This window comes from Somniosus microcephalus, chromosome 9 (genome assembly GCF_052327205.1).
Source record: "Somniosus microcephalus isolate GS21.2 chromosome 9, FLI_Smic_1.0, whole genome shotgun sequence".
In the NCBI taxonomy this organism is placed as follows: Eukaryota; Metazoa; Chordata; class Chondrichthyes; order Squaliformes; family Somniosidae; genus Somniosus; species Somniosus microcephalus.
In genome coordinates, this window is record NC_140995.1 from 79326107 (window position 1) to 79347051 (window position 20945).

Sequence of the window (20945 nt, forward strand, 5' to 3'; positions counted from 1 at the left end):
CTTTGTGTAGTGACATTGTAAATGCATTCAGATAGAACATGTTTACAATGTTACTGCATATGACAATAAGAGCAATTCTTCCTCTTAATCCACATGTCAACTGCTATACAAACAAAACTTTGTCATTGTAGCCATCCTGTGGGCCCTCTGAGTGAGATTGTCATTATGGAAGTTTTGTGCTGTGGACTCACGCCCACAAAGAACCAGAACCATGCAGGTCCTCAATACTGATCAGTTCACGTATAAACTGATTATTTTGAGGACGCAGTGTAAGTTGGAGGCAATTACAGGTAGAATTCATAGGTGAAACATCCCAGACATGCCCATCACTGATCATATTTGGACACCTGTGCACAGATGCCAGCAAAAAGATCCTGCAAATGGGACTTGCTGTTCTCTTCTAGCTGTATGATAATCCCTGCTGGTACAAGAAACATTATTTATGCTTTCATAAACTGAAACCTATTAAGTTCTCCAGTTATTTAGCTACAGTGCTGTACTTTGACTAACAACTTATTATATTTATAAAGCACCTTTAACGTAGCAAAATATGCCAAGACACTTCACTGGGGCATAACCAGACAAAAATGGACACTGAGGGCACGATTTTAATAATGGAGGCAGGTCGAGGTCGGGCCCGCTTCTCAGCAGCTTTCGGACCCGCACCCAGCTGCCGCCTACCAGCACTTCCGATTTTGGCTTCATTGGCCTCGTTACGGCCGATGTGCGGGTCCCTCCAGGCAATTGCTTGGAGTATGTCAGTTCCTCACGTCTGATGACGCGTTGTTTGTTTGAAAATTTAAAGAGGCCATGTCCCCATTGCATACAAATGTCATTAGGATGGCTTGGTGCTTTATTATCTTGAAAGGGGAGTTGACAGCATCTGTTCTGAGCAAAATTTAATGAATGATATTGCTGGTCATATTATTCCAGAAAGAGATTCATGATTTTTTGATATATGACTTTATTATCTGACTATGAAATAACAAAGATGCCAGATGTGTTCCAATCATTGGCTTAGTAATATTAATGCTTTTTTCTCTTAAAGGTGCTGGGAGCTGCAGGAATGGCAGCCCCAAAAACTAAGGCTGTACCCAGGTTCAATGAGGGCTCCCTCCATGCTCTTTTGGAGGGAGTTAGAGGCCGTCAGACGCTCCTCTTCCCTGGAAACGGAAGGAGGAGGGCTCCTCAGCAAACCAAGGCAGCTTGGCTGCAAATTGCTGAGGAAGTGAGCTCAAGGTCTGTGTGCAGACGCATATGGGTTTATGGCAAAAAAAAGGTTTAATGATCTGCTGAGATCACCTGAAGTGTGGCCTCTGTGTTCTGGGCCATGGAAGTTCAAGAAGGGCGATTTCCATGTAGAATGATGGTGGTGACACTGAGCGCAAACCACCGTTTATTGGACAGATGATGCCTGGGGTATGAGACTCTCTGACTTATATTCATCTCCATGTTGCCAGCCACCTGTGGTTGAAGCGTTAGCTTACACAAATCTGGCATGGATGAGTGCACCCCTTGTCTGACGGCCAGCAATGTGGTCGCCTGCTGCTGGATTGGCCACATCTGGCCCCGCAAGGCATCACTCCCCATCCTCCTCTTCATCTTCCTCCAAGAAGACTGTGTGCTGAGCCACTTGTTCATCTGGCAGCACTAGGCCACACTGCTCTTCCTCCGAATCTGGTGACCAGAATGAGAGGATGTAAATGATTCCCATCCCATTGTTATAGATTTCAGTTGAGGCAAGAAGCTTGCAAGCGCACACTCAGTGGCCTGAAATTATTCCAATCAGTTCAAACAGCAGATGTGTGTCAGCTTGACCAGTCACAAGGTCAGCAGATTTGCAAAATCTTAACCCAAACCTCCAACAACAACGTTGTTGCATTTGAATGCCAGCCATGTTACAGGAGCGCTTTTAAAGTTCTGCACCAATAATGACTACAGATCATATCCTCCACCAACTCGTCTCCTTGCAGCTGAACTGTTTCTGACGAGACGGGAAACAGGAGCCAGAGGCATGAAAATGGGAAACCTCTATCAAAATAGGATTATCAAGGCAGTTAACAGGCTCTTAACTGCCTTAACTACCTGTCCCACCGGTTGGAGTCAGGTCAGTTTGGGAGCAGCTGAACAGATACTCAGGAAAATCACGTGGGGGCAGGATGGAGGCGGGTTGGGTGTCTGAAGCCATTTTTTCCAATTTTCACAGCTGACCCGCCTCCTCGGCTATTAAAACCGAGTCGAAGAAGGAGACACCAGGAGGGGCGACCAAAAGCTTGGTCAAAGAGGTGGTTATTAAGGAGGGTCTTTGAGGGGTTTAGTGAGAGAATTCCAGATTGTGGGACCTAAATAACTGCACAAATGAACATCATAAGCCATAGCTTGATTGTGCTGTGCATTTCCCAGTTAGTTTTATTAAAAATGGATGAATTATACTTTTTGCTATTGTGTTCCATATAGGATTAGCCAGGGAGCACACAAACAAGGGTTGTCAATTGTGTGCAAGTGATCGGTGCTGTTTACCGCATGGCAGTGACTACCGATGCCCTTGTGATTGGCATCAGGCAGAGCAGAAGAGGAAAACCAGCTTGGTGGAGAGCAACATCAAAAAGTAAGTCCCTATATCCAGTACCAAGATGCAGCAGTCTCTGGAAATTATTACAGGTGGCACTCATACAAGTATCAATTTCATTTAAATTACCGTTTCATTAATATCAGTTCCCATATATGTTAAAATGCATATTACACAGCATCACCTGGTTCAGTGAGCCGCCTGCCTGACGGTCAATCTGTTTGTCTAACCATCCATCTATTAGTTTCCCTGCGCTCATGAGGCGAGTCAATCAAATTGTTCAAAATATTTTTCAAAATATTCCTCAGAGCCACTTACTTGTGTTTCTAACAAGGCATTCCATGTCCTAACAAGCCTCGGCATTTAAAAAAAAAAATTCTCGTAGCCACTGTTAGATTTCCTTGGACTCGGCAGTAAATCTATTTTGATTGGTTCCTGGTGGAAAATAAAGAAATACAAGTGATATAAATATGCATTTGCATATGGGATAACATACGTTTGCACATAATATGGGGACACAGTTGTTAACTGACCTTTTCTAATTAATGTCCAGAAAAGATTCATTTGCATCTGTCCTCTTTTACTAAATATTTCTGCAGCAGTATTTTGTTTATTTCTGTAAACTCCTTCAGCTCCACAACCCTCAGAGATATCTGCACTCCTTTAATTCAGGCCTCTTGAGCATCCCTGATTATAATCGCTCAACCTTTGGTGGCCGTGCCTTCTGTTGCCTAGGCTCTAAGCTCTGGAATCCCCTCCCTAAACCTCTCCACCTCTCTTTCCTCCTTTAACGCGCTCCTTAAAACCTACCTCTTTGACCAAGCTTTCAGTCATCTGCCCTAATATCTCCTTATGTGGCTCGGTGTCAAATTTTGTTTGATAACGCTCTTGTGCAGCGTCTTGGGACGTTTTACTACGTTAAAGGCGCTATATAAATACAAGTTGTTGATGCTAAAATGTTCTGCTTAAATATACAAATTCAATTATTACCTCAAAACTTGAATTAACAGCACTGTCCTTCCAGAATCTGCCATGTGTAAATGAACAATGATTGTTTTTGAATTTTCAGTAGAAGCATAAATAAAATGCAGCTGCTGTAACCATTCAGACTACATTACAAAATAAAGACCTGTTCTTTTCCCACCTGTCACTTTTCTCCTCTTGCTGGACTTGGTGACTGACTGATTTGCTTTAAAGTTACCTCAGAAAATGTTGGAATTGTTTTTGATGCCTTGTGCAAAAAAAATCATATGACTTTAACTACTTCTAATAAAGGTTTCTTTGCGAGTTATCATCTGTAAGAACATAAGAACATAAGAAATAGGAGCAGGAGTAGGCCAATTGGCCCCTCGAGCCTGCTCCGCCATTCAATAAGATCATGGCTGATCTGATCCTAACCGCCAATCCACTATGACAGGACTATCTCCTGAATCTAACAGCATTAGACACACGAAAACAGGAGCAGGATCAGGCTACACGGCCCCTGGGCCCGCTCCGCTACCCACAGGGCCATGACCTATCCGAACCTAGACTCATGTCCAAATTCCTGCCCGCTCCCCGTAACCCTTAATTCCCTTTTCTACTAGGAAACTGTCTATTTCTGTTTTAAATTTATGTAATGATGTAGCTTCGACAGCTTTTTGGGGCAGCATATTCCATGGACCTACCACCCTCTGAGTGAAGTAGTTCCTCCTCATCTCAGTTTTGAAAGAGCAGCCCCTTATTCTAAGACTATGCCCCCTAGTTCTAGTTTCACCCATCATCTGGAACATCCTCCCTGCATCCACCCGATCCAACCCCTTCATAATCTTATATGTTTCAATAAGATCGCCTCTCATTCTTCTGAACTCCAATGAGTAGAGTCCCAATCTACTCAACCTCTCCTCATATGTCCATCCCCTCATCCCCGGGATTAATCGAGTGAACCTTCTTTGTACTGACTCGAGAGCAAGTATGTCCTTTCTTAAGTATGGACACCAAAACTGTATGCAGTATTCCAGGTGCGGTCTCACCAATACCTTGTACAACTGAAGCAATACCTCCCTATTTTTATATTCTATCCCCCTAGCAATGAAAGCCAACATTCCATTGGCCTTCTTAATCACTTGCTGCACCTGCATACTAACCTTTTGAGTTTCGTGCACCAGGACCCCCAGATCCCTTTGTACTTCAGTACTTTCAAGTTTCTTGGCATTAAGATAATAACTTGCTCTACGATTTTTCCTGCCAAAGTGCATAACCTCACACTTTCCAGTATTGTATTCCATCTGCCAAATCTCTGCCCACTTACTTAGCCTGTCTATGTCCCCTTGCAGGTTTTTTATGTCCTCCTCACTCACTACTTTCCCTCCCATCTTAGTATCATCTGCAAACTTTGATGTGTTACACTCGGTCCCCTCCTCCAAATCGTTAATATAGATTGTAAAGAGTTGGGGACCCAGCACTGACCCCTGCGGAACACCACTGGTTACTGATTGCCAGTCTGAATATGAACCATTTATCCCAACTCTCTGCCTTCTGTTAGATAGCCAATCCTCTATCCATGCCAGAATATTACCCCCAATCCCGTGATTTTTTATCTTAAGCAATAATCTTTTGTGTGGCACCTTGTCAAATGCCTTTTGGAAGTCTAAATACACTACGTCCACTGGTTCACCTTTATCCACCCTATATGTTACTTCCTCAAAGAACTCCAGCAAATTTGTCAAGCATGACTTCCCCTTCATAAAACCATGCTGACTTTGTCTTATTAAATTATGATTATCCAAATGTCCTGTTACTGTCTCCTTAATAATGGACTCCAAAATTTTACCTACCACAGATGTTAGGCTAACCGGTCTATAGTTTCCAGCCTTCTGTCTACTGCCCTTTTTAAATAAGGGTGTTACATTAGCAGTTTTCCAGTCTGCCGGGACCTTTGCTGAGTCCAGGGAGTTTTGGAAGATTATTACCAATGCATCCACAATCCCTACCGCCACTTCCCTCAAAACCCTGGGATGTAAGCCATCAGGTCCAGGTGATTTATCCGCCTTGAGTCCCATTATTTTACCAAGTACTACTTCCTTAGTGATTTTAATCGTATTTAGCTCCTCCCCCCCCCATAGCCCCCTGCTTGTCAAGTGTTGGGATATTCTTGGTGTCCTCTACTGTAAAGACTGATACAAAATATTCATTCAGTGTTTTTGCCATCTCCATATTTCCCACCATTAATTTCCCGGTCTCATCCTCTAAGGGACCAACATTTACTTTAGCCACCCTTTTTCTTTTTATATAACTATAAAAACTCTTACTATCTGTCTTTATATTTTTTGCTAATTTACTTTCATAATCTATCTTCCCTTTCTTAATCAATCTTTTTGTTATTTTTTGCTGTCTTTTAAAGTTTTCCCAATCCTCTATCCTCCCACTAGATTTGGCTACCTTATATGCCCTTGTTTTTAGTCGAATACTATCCTTAATTTCTTTACTTAGCCACGGATGGCTGTCTTTTCTTTTACACCCTTTTTTTCTCAGTGGAATATACTTTTTTTGGAATTTGTAAAATAACTCCTTAAATGTATACCACTGATCATGTATCGTCTTATCCTTTAACCTATTTTCCCAATCCACTTTACTCAATTCCGCTCTCATACCTTCATAGTCTCCTTTATTCAAGCTTAGCACGCTTGTTTGAGATACAGCCTCCTCACCCTCTAACTGAATATGGAATTCAACCATGTTATGGTCACTCATTCCAAGGGGATCCTTTACTAGGACATTTTTAATTAATCCTGTCTCGTTACACAGGACCAGATCTAAGGTTGCTTGCCCCCTGGTTGGTTCAGTTACATACTGCTCAAGAAACCCATCCCTAATACACTCAATGAACTCATCCTCAAGGCAGCCCTGCCCAATTTGATTCGTCCAATTTATATGATAGTTAAAATCCCCCATAATTATAGATGTTCCCTTATTACAAGCCTCAACTATTTCCTGATTGATACTCCGTCCAACCGAGTTGCGACTGTTCGGAGGCCTATATACTACACCCACTCGTGTTTTTTTCCCCTTATTATTCCTTATCTCCACCCAAACTGTTTCATTATCCTGATCCTTTGACCCAATATCATTTCTCTGTATTACAGTGATTCCTTCCTTTATTAACATAGCCACCCCACCTCCCCTTCCTTCCTGCCTGTCCTTCCTGATTGTTAAATAACCTGGTATGTTTAATTCCCAGGCATTGTCACCCTGCAGCCATGTTTCTGTAATGGCCACAAGATCATACCCATATGTAGCTATTTGTGCCTTTAACTCGTCTATTTTGTTACGAATGCTACGTGCATTCAGATAGAGAACTTTCAAATATGTTTTGTGACACTTAGTTCCTGCTATTGCCCTTTTTATTACTTTACCTTTTACTCCACACCTTCTACCCCTTCCTGACACGCTCTGGTTTTTAATTTCCCCACTGCTACCTAAGTCTTTGACCTTCTCTGTTGTCATTTTTATTATTTGCTCTCTAGGAACCTCCCCCCCCACTCGTTAGTTTAAAGCCCTCTCTACAGCCCTAGTTATATGATCCGCCAGGACTCTAGTCCCAGCACTGGCCAAGTGAAGCCCGTCCCAACGGAACAGCTCCCTCCTGCCCCAGTACTGGTGCCAGTGTCCCAGGAAGCAAAACCCATTTCTCCCACACCAGTCTTTGAGCCACGCATTTAACTCTCTAATTTTATTTGTCCTAGCCAAATTCGCTCGTGGCTCAGGTAATAATCCAGAGATTATTACCCTTGTGGTTCTGCTTTTTAATTTGGTCCCTAGCTGCTCAAACTGAAAACCGGCACTTCCGATCTGTCAAGAATTCTCTCGACAAATCCTCCGCCTGCCTTGGAGAAGGGCCTCTGTGGGTGGAGAGTTCCGCTTTCTGCAGCACCTCCGCCCACTGAAAACCTTTTAAAAATCTTACGCCTGGTAAAAGCGTAAGGCCTGCTTTTACCAGCATAATTTAAAAAGACTTTTAAAAATGGTAAGTTTATTTTTAACCCCGTAAAAAACTTATTTTTTTCAAAAAGTTAAATGGTTGTTTAAAATATTTAATTTAATGTAATTGTAACAAATTTTAAATACGTGATTTAAAAAAAATGTATTTAATATTTTAGTGTGTTTTTTGAGTGATCTCCATTCATACTTTTGACGGGTCTAAGCTGAGAGACCTGTCAAAAGTGCGAAGGGGGATTCCCTTCTTTGATTGGTTCACCATGGCCCACGTGATCCCAGGGACGCTTGCGAACCGCCTGCGCCCCTGGGATACCTGGGCCTCTGCGCGCGTGCACCAGGAGAGGCCCAGGAGCAGAAGTGTCGGGACCTACAGAGCCAGCAGGTAAATTCGTAGATTTTTTCCAGATCGGAAGCACCCGCACGTAGGAAGCCTCTGATCGGCAAATCCAGGCCAGCGTTACAGGCATCGCTTGATTCAAACCATCTGTAATGAAAGAGGTTTAGTGAGAGTTAGTACAAGGACTGGCAAATATTTACTCCAGAATATTCTTCGCAAATTTTATTTTTGAGGAACTGGGTGTTGCTTTCTTTTTACAATTACCCAGTTCACGGGGGTCTTCCATGGAGGTCTACATAACATTCATTTTAATTGTTATACTATGAAATATGGTGATTAGAAGATAGGAGCAGGAGTAGGCCATTCGGCCCCTCGAGTCTGCTCCGCCATTCAACGAGATCATGGCTGATCATCCAAATTCAGTACCCTGTTCCTGCTTTCTCCCCATACCCCTTGATCCCTTTAGCCGTAAGAAATATATCTAACTCCTTCTTGAATATATTTAATGAATTGGCCTCAATTTAATGAATTTGCCTTCATGCAAGGCAAAATAATCCTGGGGCTGAATGGCTACTGTTTCACATTGATGTTAGTGTGATCAAGCTAGTTACAGATTTCAGGCTGTTCTTTCATTTCTAAACTTCCAGCAAGTATTTACTGAAACTTGGCAAATGTTCATTGGCAATGGAAACAATAAAATACCATCTGTAAATAGATAGTAATGATGTAAAGAAGCGGGTATTTCCTCAGCCTAATCCTTTACAGTGTTTCCACTCCAATCTTTAATTAAAATGGATTTTAATGGAGGGGTGCATAAAATGCTGTGTAGCTAGGACTTTTTTTTTTAATTGCCACATCTTTTCTAACAGGAGGGAGGGAGGGGCAAGGAACAAAACTGAGCAAACAATCATCAAGGAGTAAGTATTTGCCATTTCTAAAGTCTCCCCCTTAAATCAAGGTATTCATGAGAGCATACGGCTGATATTTTTTTTCTTTGTGTCAGCTTGCCTCAATTGGAAGCGATCTCAGCCCGGTTTCAAGCCACAATACCTACTTGAGCACACAATCTAGGTTGATATTTAAGTACAGTACTGAGGGAGTGCTGTATTGACAGGGTTGCCATCTTTTAGATGAGTGTTTAAGCCTGCCCATGGCACAATTGAAGAAGTAGGTGGTAGTTCTTCTGGTTGCCCTGTCCAAAAATCCGCCCTTAACCAATATCGTTGAAAACAGATTACCTGGTCATTCATTTGCTGTTTGTGGGACCTTGCTGTTCATAAATTGGCTGCCACGTTTGTTTACATAACAGAGTTCATTGATTCTAAAGTGCTTCCTGAGGATGTGAAAACTGTTTTATGTGAGTTGGTTCTTTTCTTGTATAATTCTGAATTTCCCTGTTTCTTTCAGAAAAGCAAGAGCATGTGAGCATTTCCCATTCAAAGAGGTAAAAGCGGAAATATTTTGGAAAATGTTAACTCCTTATGAGACAGACCTATAACAAACATTAGCTTACAAATATTATTTTCTGTGCTTCAGGTGATCAGCGAATTTCTTATCAGTAAAGACCAGCCAATTCAAACTGCTCAGTGGAGACGACCAAAACTACTTTTCCTTCAGGTACGGAGTGACATTTTGCAAAGAAGTTTACCCAAAATTTCACTAATACATCTAATTAGAAAATCTGATCAAAAACCTTCAGGATCAGATGGTATGTGAACCAAGCAGTGTATTACTGAGCTATACAGACCAGGTGGGTCTCAAGTTTGATCCCTAGTTTTTTTTATTTGATCCCTAGTTTTTTTTATTAAGCTGGTGATTGGTACTGCACTGCAGTTGAGCACTGCCTTCTCAGACTAGTAAGGAAAAAATCAACCAGGCTTCCCTCTCCTGATCAGTATCCAGCAGTCATTGATGGAATGTTTGCTGTTCTGATAAGGGCATCCGTCAGATACATTTTCTTGTGTCTAGCACAAAGGACCACTTCCACAAGCAAGCCCTTGTTTCTCATGAACTGAAACATGACTTTATGTGCCAAGTATCATATATTGAAGTATGCCTGGGTAGACAAGCCTTTTATGCCACTGATCAGCTCGCTGAAAATAGTGCAAGACATCTCGTGTTCTCTGACTCACAGGCAAATAACATTCTGAGACCGTGTAACTCAGGCTATAAACCACAAATCGGATTTATCCAGAAGTAAAATTAAAGCCAAGCAAGAGGAAACACAGCAGATGTCACTAGATTATAGTGAAAGAACACTTCATTTCTCACCTGTACTTTTTAAACCAATTTCAAAAATAATTGCTTTGAAACTTTGACAATTCTCATAACTTGGAACATCTGTCTGAGAAAAAGCTTATAAATGAACTTGTGTGCTGCCCTGACCCAGCTCATCAACTGCCTGGCAAAGCACCAAAGAGTTACCTACTATCTGCTTAGAAACCGAAACTGTGACAAAGAAAATCAGAAGATATGTCAGCGCAGTAAGCAAAATAAGATGCATAGGCATCAGCTTAGCTGATGGAATTTCCTGGTATAATGTGTACACTTGTGGAACAGAGCAACTTTCATGCAGGAAAAGTTTGAATTTTCTTCCCGGGTGGCCTGGCAATCCCAAGACAGGTATCTTATCTCCCCTTTTGAAGTGACATTAATTAACGTGGGACAGTTAAAAAAAATTATATTTCAGGTATCCATGCAGTGGGGGTATTTTGACTGATGGTGTAAAATGGACAATATCAATTCAGCCACCCATTATACATCTCCCGATTTACAACAGCTGTAAACAAATTACTGAAAATTCAATAAAGAAATATTAAAACTGAGACAGATCTCCAATCTCTCCATGCGTATGTAGATGTTGGGTGAAGACAGGATCCAGATGGGCTATGCCACTTCTAGATACTGTTTATACATGAAGAATAGTCACTGGCAAGGGGTTGGAGGACTGCATCACTCATGGAACTGTACTGTGCAAGAGTTGCTGACTTTGAGAGGAGATGAGAAATTGGGGAGGGGTGGTGATAATGGCATGTTTTTAAATCTGCTGCATCATGATGTTGAAATACTTAATAATTTAGCATTTTCTAAGGAATGCTTCACATGCGGGTTCATAAATAGATAAACCTGGAAGTGATTAATTCCAATGAAGTCCGTTTATAAAGAGTCCAGGATAAGGGAAAATTTCCCCTTCCAGTTGAGGTAAGGTTTTCCGTTCTACAAACCTATTGAGGTTAATTTGCAGGAAAAAATTGAAGGTTAAAGTTTCAAGGCTAGGATAGGAATGTGACATGGGACAATATTGGGAATTAAAAGAAAGTGTTTTTCGAATTGGGAAAATTATTTTCAAAAAATTAAAACCACTTAGTCATGCCACATTAACATAAGCTTTTTCTTCATATGTCTAGAATTTTGCCCTGGATAAAATGGAGTGGCCTAGACACTACACGTGTGAGAAAGTGCTGATGTTACTCTCTCACCACGATATGACAGAGAGAAAATTGGGAAAAAGGGACCCGTGTCACCTGCAACCAATAAGGTACTAATTGCCAAAATACTTAATTAACTGTTACTTGTACTTCTTTCATTGGTTTAATAATTTTGAACAATCTGCTGTTGATATTTTGTTTAAAGTTTTAGACATAACTGAAGGCAGATTACCTACTTTGCCCTTTACACAGTGTACTGGTGGAGTATGTTAACATTTGATTGCGAGAAGTGGTTGGGCAAACATGCGCTTGTATAGTTTGTTTTGTTGGTGGTGGGGGAGGGTTCCACTACAGATGTCTTCACTGCATCCTGTACAAAACCCAGGTAAATAGGGGAGAATGGAGTGCACAGAATATCTAAAATGGCCTGCCTGTTAACGTGCTTCTCATTATTATGCTTTACATATGGAGATGTTGTAGATATGGTTTTGCTGCACTGCAGTCTGTAAGAGATATTCTGTGGGATTTCAGACATTTTTTCTTTTTCTTTTTAAGCATTGTCAAAACAAGAATTCGGAATGGGGTTCCATGTTTTGAAATTCTATGGGAAAAACCAGGTATATAATTTTTTTTACTTTTTAAGTTCTGAAAGAGATGATGCGTGGAATACTAAGACCTGGCTTTGTGATCATAATTTCAACTTGGGTCAGCGAAGACCATATGCCATGTAAGAGAATCACAAAAGATCCCATGATGGCTAGAAACATTACTAATACAGGATATTACCCATGGGCCCAGCTTACGTGTATGTCTTTTTGGTGAAATCCTTTGTCGCAAGCTTGTTGTGTGCTCCTATCTGGAGGACCAGCCAATTCAGGTCCTCCCTTTCAGATAGATCCAGAAAGCAGTTTCTGAGAATTTCCATACCTTTCCAAAATGAGATTTCCCTCCTAAAAGTGAAGAAATGTCAGATGCATTTCCTTCAAAGTTGATAGAGTTATATTCAGAAGGTTTCAGCAGGTTAAGGCTCATATGAACTTCACTGAAATGTTCTACTCTTTGATCCATTCATATACGATGTATCTGAATATTTGGCATATCTGTTTCAACTTGGAGGTTTTTTTGTAGTAATTCTGCCAAGGGAGCACTTTAGAGATGTCCAAACCTCACCAGCTAAAATTTACATCTGGTGGGTAGTCTCAGGAAATCCATTGGCAGCAACTGTCTTTGTGATGCCAGATTTCCTCGTGATACCTTCGCAGTTCCATCTACTGGCACATATAGTCCCTAAATAGTTCTCCATGCATCAGATGGTGAGACTTTTATCACAAAGGCCAGGCTATGGAGAATAATTCAAGATCTAGTAATGAGATTTTTCCTATAGTCACCATCACCAACGCTAAACACTTCCCTTGGGCTGGAAAACTTAACTGCTGGACATGTTTTATAAATGTCGACCTTCTGTAAATTACAGTTTAGCACATGGAATACTTCTCGCCAGTTCTGCTTAATTCATTTAGCAGTTTGCATCTCATTCCAGAAGTAATTTTGCATCACATACATAGATTTTTTCCATAAACTTTCACAAATTTTAAATTCAATAAATGGATTCGCCTTCACTGCCTGGGCAGCAATCTGGCAGAGCGAATCAGCTGCCCATCATAGAACCCACCTGATTTTCCTGAAATCAGTGGAATAAAAATCAGGTAGGTTTTATAAAGGACGGGCGATCTGAATGCTCAGCCAGATTACCGTGCAGGCGATTAAGGTGAAAATCTGCCCATAATAAACAATCAAATTATTTCTCTTGTAGTGAATTGTTGTATCGGAGCAATTGCTTTGTGGTTGGTTTGTATTTATAAAAGACAGTATGAGCTGAGCAACCAGCAATAGCCTAGTATTGGAGGTTGTATGAATGATTTTCTTCATTTCCTAGAGCATTACGTTTACTCAAAAGATCAATCTGAAGATTCTCAGAATGCCGTGACGACAATAGAGGAGCAACTTTCCTTTCAAACAGCATACCCAGATATGGCTGCTCTATTTCACAGGCAGAAAGCTGAAGAGGAGGAGAAGAAGCAGCAAAAAAGTAAGTTTCAATATTAAAAGGAGGCATCATCCAGCCAGGAATGGTTGTGTTTTTAATTAAAGTTTTGCATTCCAATCAATTCATAGAATGGTTACAGCACAGAAGGAGGCCATTTGGCCCGTCGAGCCCATGCTGGAATTTTAATCTGGAGGCAAGTCGGGAGCAGCGGGGGGGGGCGGCAGATGCTGGAAAGCGGTTGGGAAACCTGGGAGAACGGGTTTCCCGTAGGCTCTGCCGAATTTAATGGCAGGGCCTGATTAACATTTCAAAGCTCTGTTTCCCACCCGCAGCCAGCTCGATGGAGAGGCTGGCTGGCTGCAGGCGGGTAGGCCTGCGGCACTAGGCCGCAGAGAGGAAGGAGGGAGGGATCGGAGGGGTGAATTGGAGTCTGAGGATGATCGGGGGGAGGTGGTCAGGACTGGAGGATGATTGGAGGGTGGGGTGAATTGGGACCGGAAGGGCATCGGTGGAGGGTTGGAGGAGCTTCGTGGGGGTTGTTGTGAGCTGGTGGCGGGGGGGGAGGCTGGAGGAGCATTGGGGGGTGGTTGGGGGCCGGAGTGGGGGCGGGAGGCTGGAGGTGCATCGGGGGGTGGTTGTGGGGGGGGGGGGGGGGGAGGCTGGAGGAGCATCGAGGGGTGAGTGGGGCGGGGGGAGGCTGGAGGAGCATCGAGAGGTGGTTGTGGATCGGGGGGGGGGGGGAGGCTGGAGGAGCATCGAGGGGTGGTTGTGGACGGGGGGGGGGAGGCTGGAGGAGCATCGAGGGGTGGTTGGGGAGGGGGGGAGGCTGGAGGAGCATCGAGGGGTGGTTGTGGACCGGGGTGGGGGGGAGGCTGGAGGAGCATCGAGGGGTGGTTGTGGAGGGGGGGAGGCTGGAGGAGCATCGAGGGGTGGTTGGGGGCCGGGGGGGGGGGTGAGGAGGCTGGAGGAGCATCGAGGGTGGTTGGGGGCTGGAGGAGCATCAGGGTTGAGTGGGGAGGCCGGAGGTGCATCGCAGCTGGGAAGGCAGGGTGGGGAGGCCGGAAACTCAATCGGGGGCCGGAGTGGGGAGGTCGGGAAGGTGATCGGAGGCCTCTGGAGGAGAGATCGGGGTGAAGATTGGACGCCTCATTGGGAGGGGGATTGGAGACCTCGTTGGGAGAGGAGGTCAGGGGGAAGATCGGAGGCCTCGTGGGGGGAGATCGGAGGCCTCGGGGATGTCCGATCGCAGGGGATGGGTGATGCCACGACTCTGGATCCAGCAGGTCAGTGGAAAGGCACTTGCCTCCTGGATGCAGCAGTCCTCACCTTCCTTTAGCTGCCGGGTTCACCGAGGCCTGCGAAGCTCGACCAGCCAGAGTTAAATTTGTAATGGTGGATCACCATAAGACACGCCAGCTTCATTATAATATTTAAATGGACGACCCGCCTCCTGTGAGCGGGTTGGCTGCCCCCCGTCCCGCCTCCATTAAAACTGGATGTGGGTGTGTTGGGGTCGGGATTCAGTTTTCTAACTCGTTAACCTCCCACCTGAACCCAACCCACCCGTTGTTTGGAGTTAAAATTCCCCCCATGATGTTTTCCCAGATTGCACATAAACAGGTTTATTGAGCTTTAGGAAGAAATAACCCATTTTCAAGAATGCCTGAAATGTTACTATATTAAAGATGTTTGTTTGTAGTAAGCCTATTTATGTATTTTTGTTAAATATTGAGTAACTCCATTTGTTGTCGCTCTTCTGTAATCTGATTAGTCAGTTAGATGAAGCCAGTGTTGAAGCCCTGGAAAACTATTTAAATGTTTACTTCCGATAATAGATCTGTTTAGCCCTGTATACAATTGATCATGGCTCAAACAGTTCAGATTAAATGATTTAGGACTTTCCTTTCTGAACTTGATCGTATTTTCTGCATTCTCTTGAAGCACATCTGAAGGTGAGTAAATTCAGATGCAGTGTCACCTGCTTGGTTTTGAAAAGCAGTTTTGATCTCGGATCTAGCTCCAGACCCAAGGTTTTGGCTTAGTTTGTGGCTAATTTATGTTAGACAGATTTATAAATCAGACTGGGTGTGCCGAAACAAAAGCCAGCACAGAAATAAAAGATTACGTGGAAAAGCTGGGATTATTCTCCTTCGAGCATTTAATAGGTGTTCAAAATCATGAGCGGTTTTAATAGAGTAAATAAGGAGAAATTGTTTCCACTAGTAGCAGTGTTGGTAACTAGAGGACACAGATTTAAGGTAATTGGCAAAAGAGCCAGAGGTTAAATTAGAATGTTTTTTGCACAGCGAGTTATGATGTTCTGGATTGCACTGCCTGAAAGGGTGGTGGAAGTAGATTCAGTAGCAACTTTCAAAAGAGAATTGCATAACTTCTTGAAGGGGAGAAAATTGCAACGCTGTGGGGAAAGAGCAGAGGATTGGAACTAATTGGATAGCTGTACCAAAGAGACGGCACAGACACAATGGGCTGAATGGCCTCCTGCGCTGTAAAATTATTATTCTGTGTACAACAACTTGCATTTATATAGCGCCTTTTAACGTAATAAAACGACCCAAGGCGCTTCACAGGAGCGTTACCAAAAAAAATCAAAATTGGACACCATATGAGGAGATGTTGGGGCAGGTGACCAAAAGCTTGGTCGATGTGGTAGGTTTTAAGGAGCATCCTAAAGGAGGAAAGAGATGTAGAGGCGCAGTGAGATTTAGGGAGGGAATTCCAGAGCTTAGGGCCCAGGCAGCGGAAGGCTTTCTCTCTTTCCCTCTTTCTCTCCCTCTCTCTCCCGCACAGGAGAAACATGGTGAAAATGGGCGCAAGTTTATTTACTGTTGTGGCTCCGTGTGTTAAATGACTGATAATGTAGCCGGGGCAGAAAGAGTTTGGAGTTGTGAAGGGAGACTCAGTTGAGCGTGCCCTCCCTGATCCATGCCACTTTCCCTTGCCTCAAGCTGCTCCAGAAACTGGTGGGCATTAATAACTACTTATTTGTAAAAAGAATTTATTTTCAACTGTTAATTTTTATGTTTAGTATAATGTTACTATTGATTGAAGGAAAGCAGAAGGGAGAGGGAGCCCATACTGTTGCAACATACCCCTGAGCAGCTGCTTCAAAATAGCATTGGCAGAATCAGGGGCGAAGACCGCCACAGCCACTCGCCTTTCTAGTTACTATGGGTAACTAGGGAACCCAAAAAATGTTTGTATTTTTAGCTAATCTATCTTTTTACCTGCAAACAGTTCCCTGAGCTTGCCCAAGGCTTCAGTCGGTAAATGCACTGTAGTCTCAAGCCAGCTTTAATCACCAACATGTGCTGAGTAAGCTGATATTGACTAAGGTGGCAGTGGAAGTATTACCATCGACTTCACTGTCCGTGGGCTACAGAAAGAAACAACTGACCATGGCTTACTCTTCTAGTCTCATTAGGGAAATCCTTGCCTGAAAATACACGTGTGCTGATAGCTAGTGAGGACCAGCTGGAATGCCTTCATAGTTCCCATTGATTTTAAACAGTAAAGGATTTGTAGTACTGATGTGTTGCCACCAGGTGTCCTAGGTGTGCTTATTTACAAAGGTGGCACCTTGTAATAGTTATTGAAAGGCACCCCATCCTTTAATGTATGTTATACCTTCAGCCCCCACACTTAGACCATTCCCCCTCTCCCAGATGGCTTTCCAACCAATTGGACCACTCTTTTTGACTTACCCTCAATATAATTATAATGCTAAATATCCACTGTAGCATCAAGTAAAAAGAAAATGGAAGGGCAACCAAAATATTATTTGAAATGAAAACCAACTTAGTCCTTTGACTTTGAAGATGGATGACGTTTTGTGTTTTATTTCAGGTAAAAGCAAGAGAAAAGGCAGGGCAGCACCGTTGCCTGATGAAATCACGCAACTACTGTCTGAGATGAATTTACAACCTTCCCATAAAGGTTGGGTTGCAACAGAAAGCGAACCTGTTCAAAAAAGTGCAGGTCAAGAGGTGAATCCCTCCAACTCCCCTCCTTTGAATCCTTCTATTGGGTTTTCTACTAAATGCTCTCTGTTGCCCAAAGAATTCTGGAGAAAATCTGCAAATGAAATTGCACAACCTGCAATTAAACACAGTGCAGAAATAGAAAAGTCTGTCTGTGAGTCTTTATCTCTTACAGCATCAGAAAATAGGTTTAGTGCCTGTGCCCTGTCCCCCTCAGTGTCTATGTTAGTTGCAGAGTTGCATTTGAGTGGCATTGACTGGAGTCAATCATTTAGTACACCACTATCGCAGCGCACTCCGATAACTCAAGCTGAAACTTCTGAACAAGCTCATCTGATCATGAATGAGAATTGCTGTGTTCCTGTGGGCTCTACCAGTAAACTGACAGAGGACGAAACTTTGAAGGAAAGTGCTGCAGCGCCTAAACAAGATTCTGTTCGAAAAAATATGAGGGAATTATTTCATGAGGATGCATCCATGCTGCAGGATCTCGATCAGCTACCTTTAAAAGACCGGATTCTATTAAAGAACTCGTGTCAGGTTTTATCTCTGCGTCAATCAAATTATAATTCCAATGGAACCAACTTCCAGGCATGTTCCACTGGTCATAAATGTGATGCGTCATCTCCTGAAGCGGATGTTGAGTCTCTTATTCAAGACAAACTCGCAAATAATTTAACTCTTTGTAATAAAGAGATTTTCATCGGTAGTTATTTCTCAGCAACTCAACGTCGTCAGCAAGGGCAAAGGGAAATTTATACTTCTGACACAACGACAACTCAACATACCAGGCCATTGACTGCGTTGGGTAAACAGAATTTAACCCACTCAATGGAGAAGGTTCTTGGAACTCGTGATCCAGCTATGTATTCATACCAAGCTTCAAAGGCAGATAGCATCTCATTTCAACTGGAGAAAAACAAAGCAGCCAAACCACACAGAATGAAACTGGCGAATGGAAATGTTTCAACAATTCAGACAAAAAGCGTCTGTCACAAAGTGTCGTCATCCAGCGAAGACAGTGATACTGAGAATTCAAGAAATAGAAAGCAAAAGCTTGGCATCAAATTCAGAGCTACGGAGAACACTGTGATGCCATCCTGCATTGCAAAGCATAGCCAAGCCTGGGCTCAGCAGACCAAATCCAAACTTACCATTGGTAGAGCAGGTCACACCAGCGTGGATACTGGACACATTCAATCCAAAGTAGTCAGTGTTACTGGTGTAGGGAAAAATGAGCAAGCTCAATTAATGCATAAGCACAGCAAAGCTTGCAGCAAAACTGTCACATCCCAGAAAAATACCTGTGAAGGTAAAACTCTGCCAAGGCCTTATTTGAGTAGTGTGCAGAATCACAAACCGCTCAGTGATGATGAGGATTTCATTATAGTAATAAGTGACAGCCCCCTTCCACTGTCAGAACGGCTGAAGCTTTGACTCCAAAGTATTTGAATTGCTACTCAAAAGCAGAAACCTGAGAACAGGTTCTCTAGACGTTTGTAATTTTTTTTAAATTAGATGCATCATGTTTGGGTATCTTGAATGTCTTGCTTATAAATGTATTTTTTTCCCCAACATTTTCCAATAAAATGGATAACTAAATGCTGTAAACTGCCAATCATTTAAAATGTTCCCAGGCATATATTGAAAAAATGATTGCAAGGTTATAATCACTCATGGTACTCCTTGTCCTGTTCCACAAGACCCAGTAAAATGCTCTATGTGCCATTGCTAGTCCATAGATTGATTAATCATTCATTTATGGAACTGAATCTAAATTTAAATATTTTTTAGAAATGGTTTCCATTAAATATTTGAAAATTGCATGCATTCAGAGAATATTTTTATTCCCCCCCAGCCACCTCCCTTTTTATGACTCGGAACCGTGCACCTTCCCCAGTAAAGAGAAGAGATCTTGATGTTGCACTTGATCCAGCTACATGGAAGTGGGGGAAAGCAGCTCGGGGTGACTTATCAGCTGATTGTGTTTTTTCTGTCCCTCCCAACATCTCACTCTGGAAGTGCCTGGCCTCTTATCTGCATATTCTCGCTGATGGCACAAACTAAATCGGATTATCTTTCTTCCTCTCTAAAGCACCGTGGGACTTTTTTCAGTGTTAAAAGTGCATTATAAATGCAAGTTATTGTTGACAGTCCCTTCACACCGTGTTGCAGTGCACACTGAGCTTTGAGGAGGTACAAGGAACCATTGTCTTCTAAATTTTATTTTTAATTCGCTGTACCAGTTTCACTTGATTTTTGCCCTGCCTTTCTTTCCTAGCCCACAACTAGAAGATGTACTGTAGCTGTTAAACTATGTAAGTGTATGGTTGCACCACTGAATGCTTAGATCAACAGACCTGCTAAGGGTAGGTGGCACCTCTTTGTGAAGTGGTAGCTGATCTTGTCATGATTTTTGGCTGTGTAAAATTATGTGCTTCAACATGACAAAATAAATCCTGAGCATTTCTTTTAAGCCGCACATCACAGGTCTTTACAAGCTGATTACTGTGTCGATGTGAAATCCAGCATAGTTATGTTTTGTGAAGAACTCTTTTCACACTTTCACCAGCAGCCGACAAATGTTTAGCAAGCACAGTATAAGTGTTGTAGAAGGATAAGTGAAAATAAGGAGGGGTTGAACCTAGCACCTTTGTAGCCTTTATGTCTCCAGAGTGCACGAAGCCATGCACTTACCTGGTGAACCATCAAAGCAGACACTTTCAGTTAGACTGAGGGGGAAGCCTTCATCTGATTGCACAATTAAACTGGAAAATCTCAGAAAATGAAAGCAAAAGTCTTGGGACGTTAACTAAAGAAATACCTTTAACTTTCTTTTACATGTAAATTGTAATGGTTCTTTAATTCCTAGTGTTCAACTCCAAAAAAAATAAATAAAGAAATTCATTTGAAGGGCCAAATACTCCCATATATGCAGTTTTTTAAATATTAAATTTCACATGAAATTTTCAATTTTGACTGAAGCATCTCTTCTTAGGCAGTCCCTCGGAACCGAAGATGACTTACTTCCACATTAAAAATGAGTTCTCAGGTGACTGATGAGTCCAATGCGGGACCTACTGTCTGTCGCAGGTGGGGCAGACGGTGGTTGAAGGGGTGGGTGGGTGGGGTGCTTGGGTTGACGTGCTGTTTGTGCTTGGCTTCCGCTTGCTCCCGGTGAAGAGACCCGAGGTATTCGGCACCTTCCCGGATGCTTCTCCTCCACTTTGTACGGTCTTGGGCCAAGGATTTCCAGGTGTCAGTGGGGATGTTGCACTTTTTCAAGGAGGCTTTGAGGGTGTCCTTGAAGTGTTTCCCCTGCCCACCTGGGGCTCTCTTGCCGTGTCGGAGCTCCAAGTAGAGCGCTTGTTTTAGTTGTCTCGTATCGGGCATCGGAGCTGATCGAGCGTGGTCAAAGCTTCGATGCTGGGGATGTTGGCCTGAGCGAGAACACTGACGTTGGTGCGCCTATCCTGCCAATGGATTTGCAGGATCTTGCGGAGGCAGCTTTGGTGGTACCTCTTGTAAGATTCTCAAAATTCACAGATCCCCAAAACTCGGAGAAAACCCCTAAAGAAAAGGACTTTGG

The 20945-nt window shown here is 42.9% G+C and overlaps 1 protein-coding gene across 4 annotated transcripts in view; it reads left to right on the forward strand.

Annotated features, from left to right (window-relative positions):
- Positions 1–20446, forward strand: part of gen1 (GEN1 Holliday junction 5' flap endonuclease) — an 85181-nt gene extending 64735 nt beyond the window's left edge. For 3 of the 4 annotated variants that reach the window (XM_085996792.1, XM_085996793.1, XM_085996795.1), the window contains 7 exons: positions 2458–2608; positions 9291–9327; positions 9420–9500; positions 11291–11421; positions 11867–11928; positions 13248–13400; positions 17223–20446. In XM_085996792.1, the coding sequence (XP_085852918.1) occupies positions 2458–2608; positions 9291–9327; positions 9420–9500; positions 11291–11421; positions 11867–11928; positions 13248–13400; positions 17223–18793 (2186 nt within the window). In that variant the 3' untranslated portion in view covers positions 18794–20446. The remainder of the gene's footprint in view (positions 1–2457; positions 2609–9290; positions 9328–9419; positions 9501–11290; positions 11422–11866; positions 11929–13247; positions 13401–17222) is intronic. The other variant, XM_085996794.1, reaches the window with a different exon arrangement.
- The last annotated feature ends 499 nt before the right edge of the window (positions 20447–20945 follow it).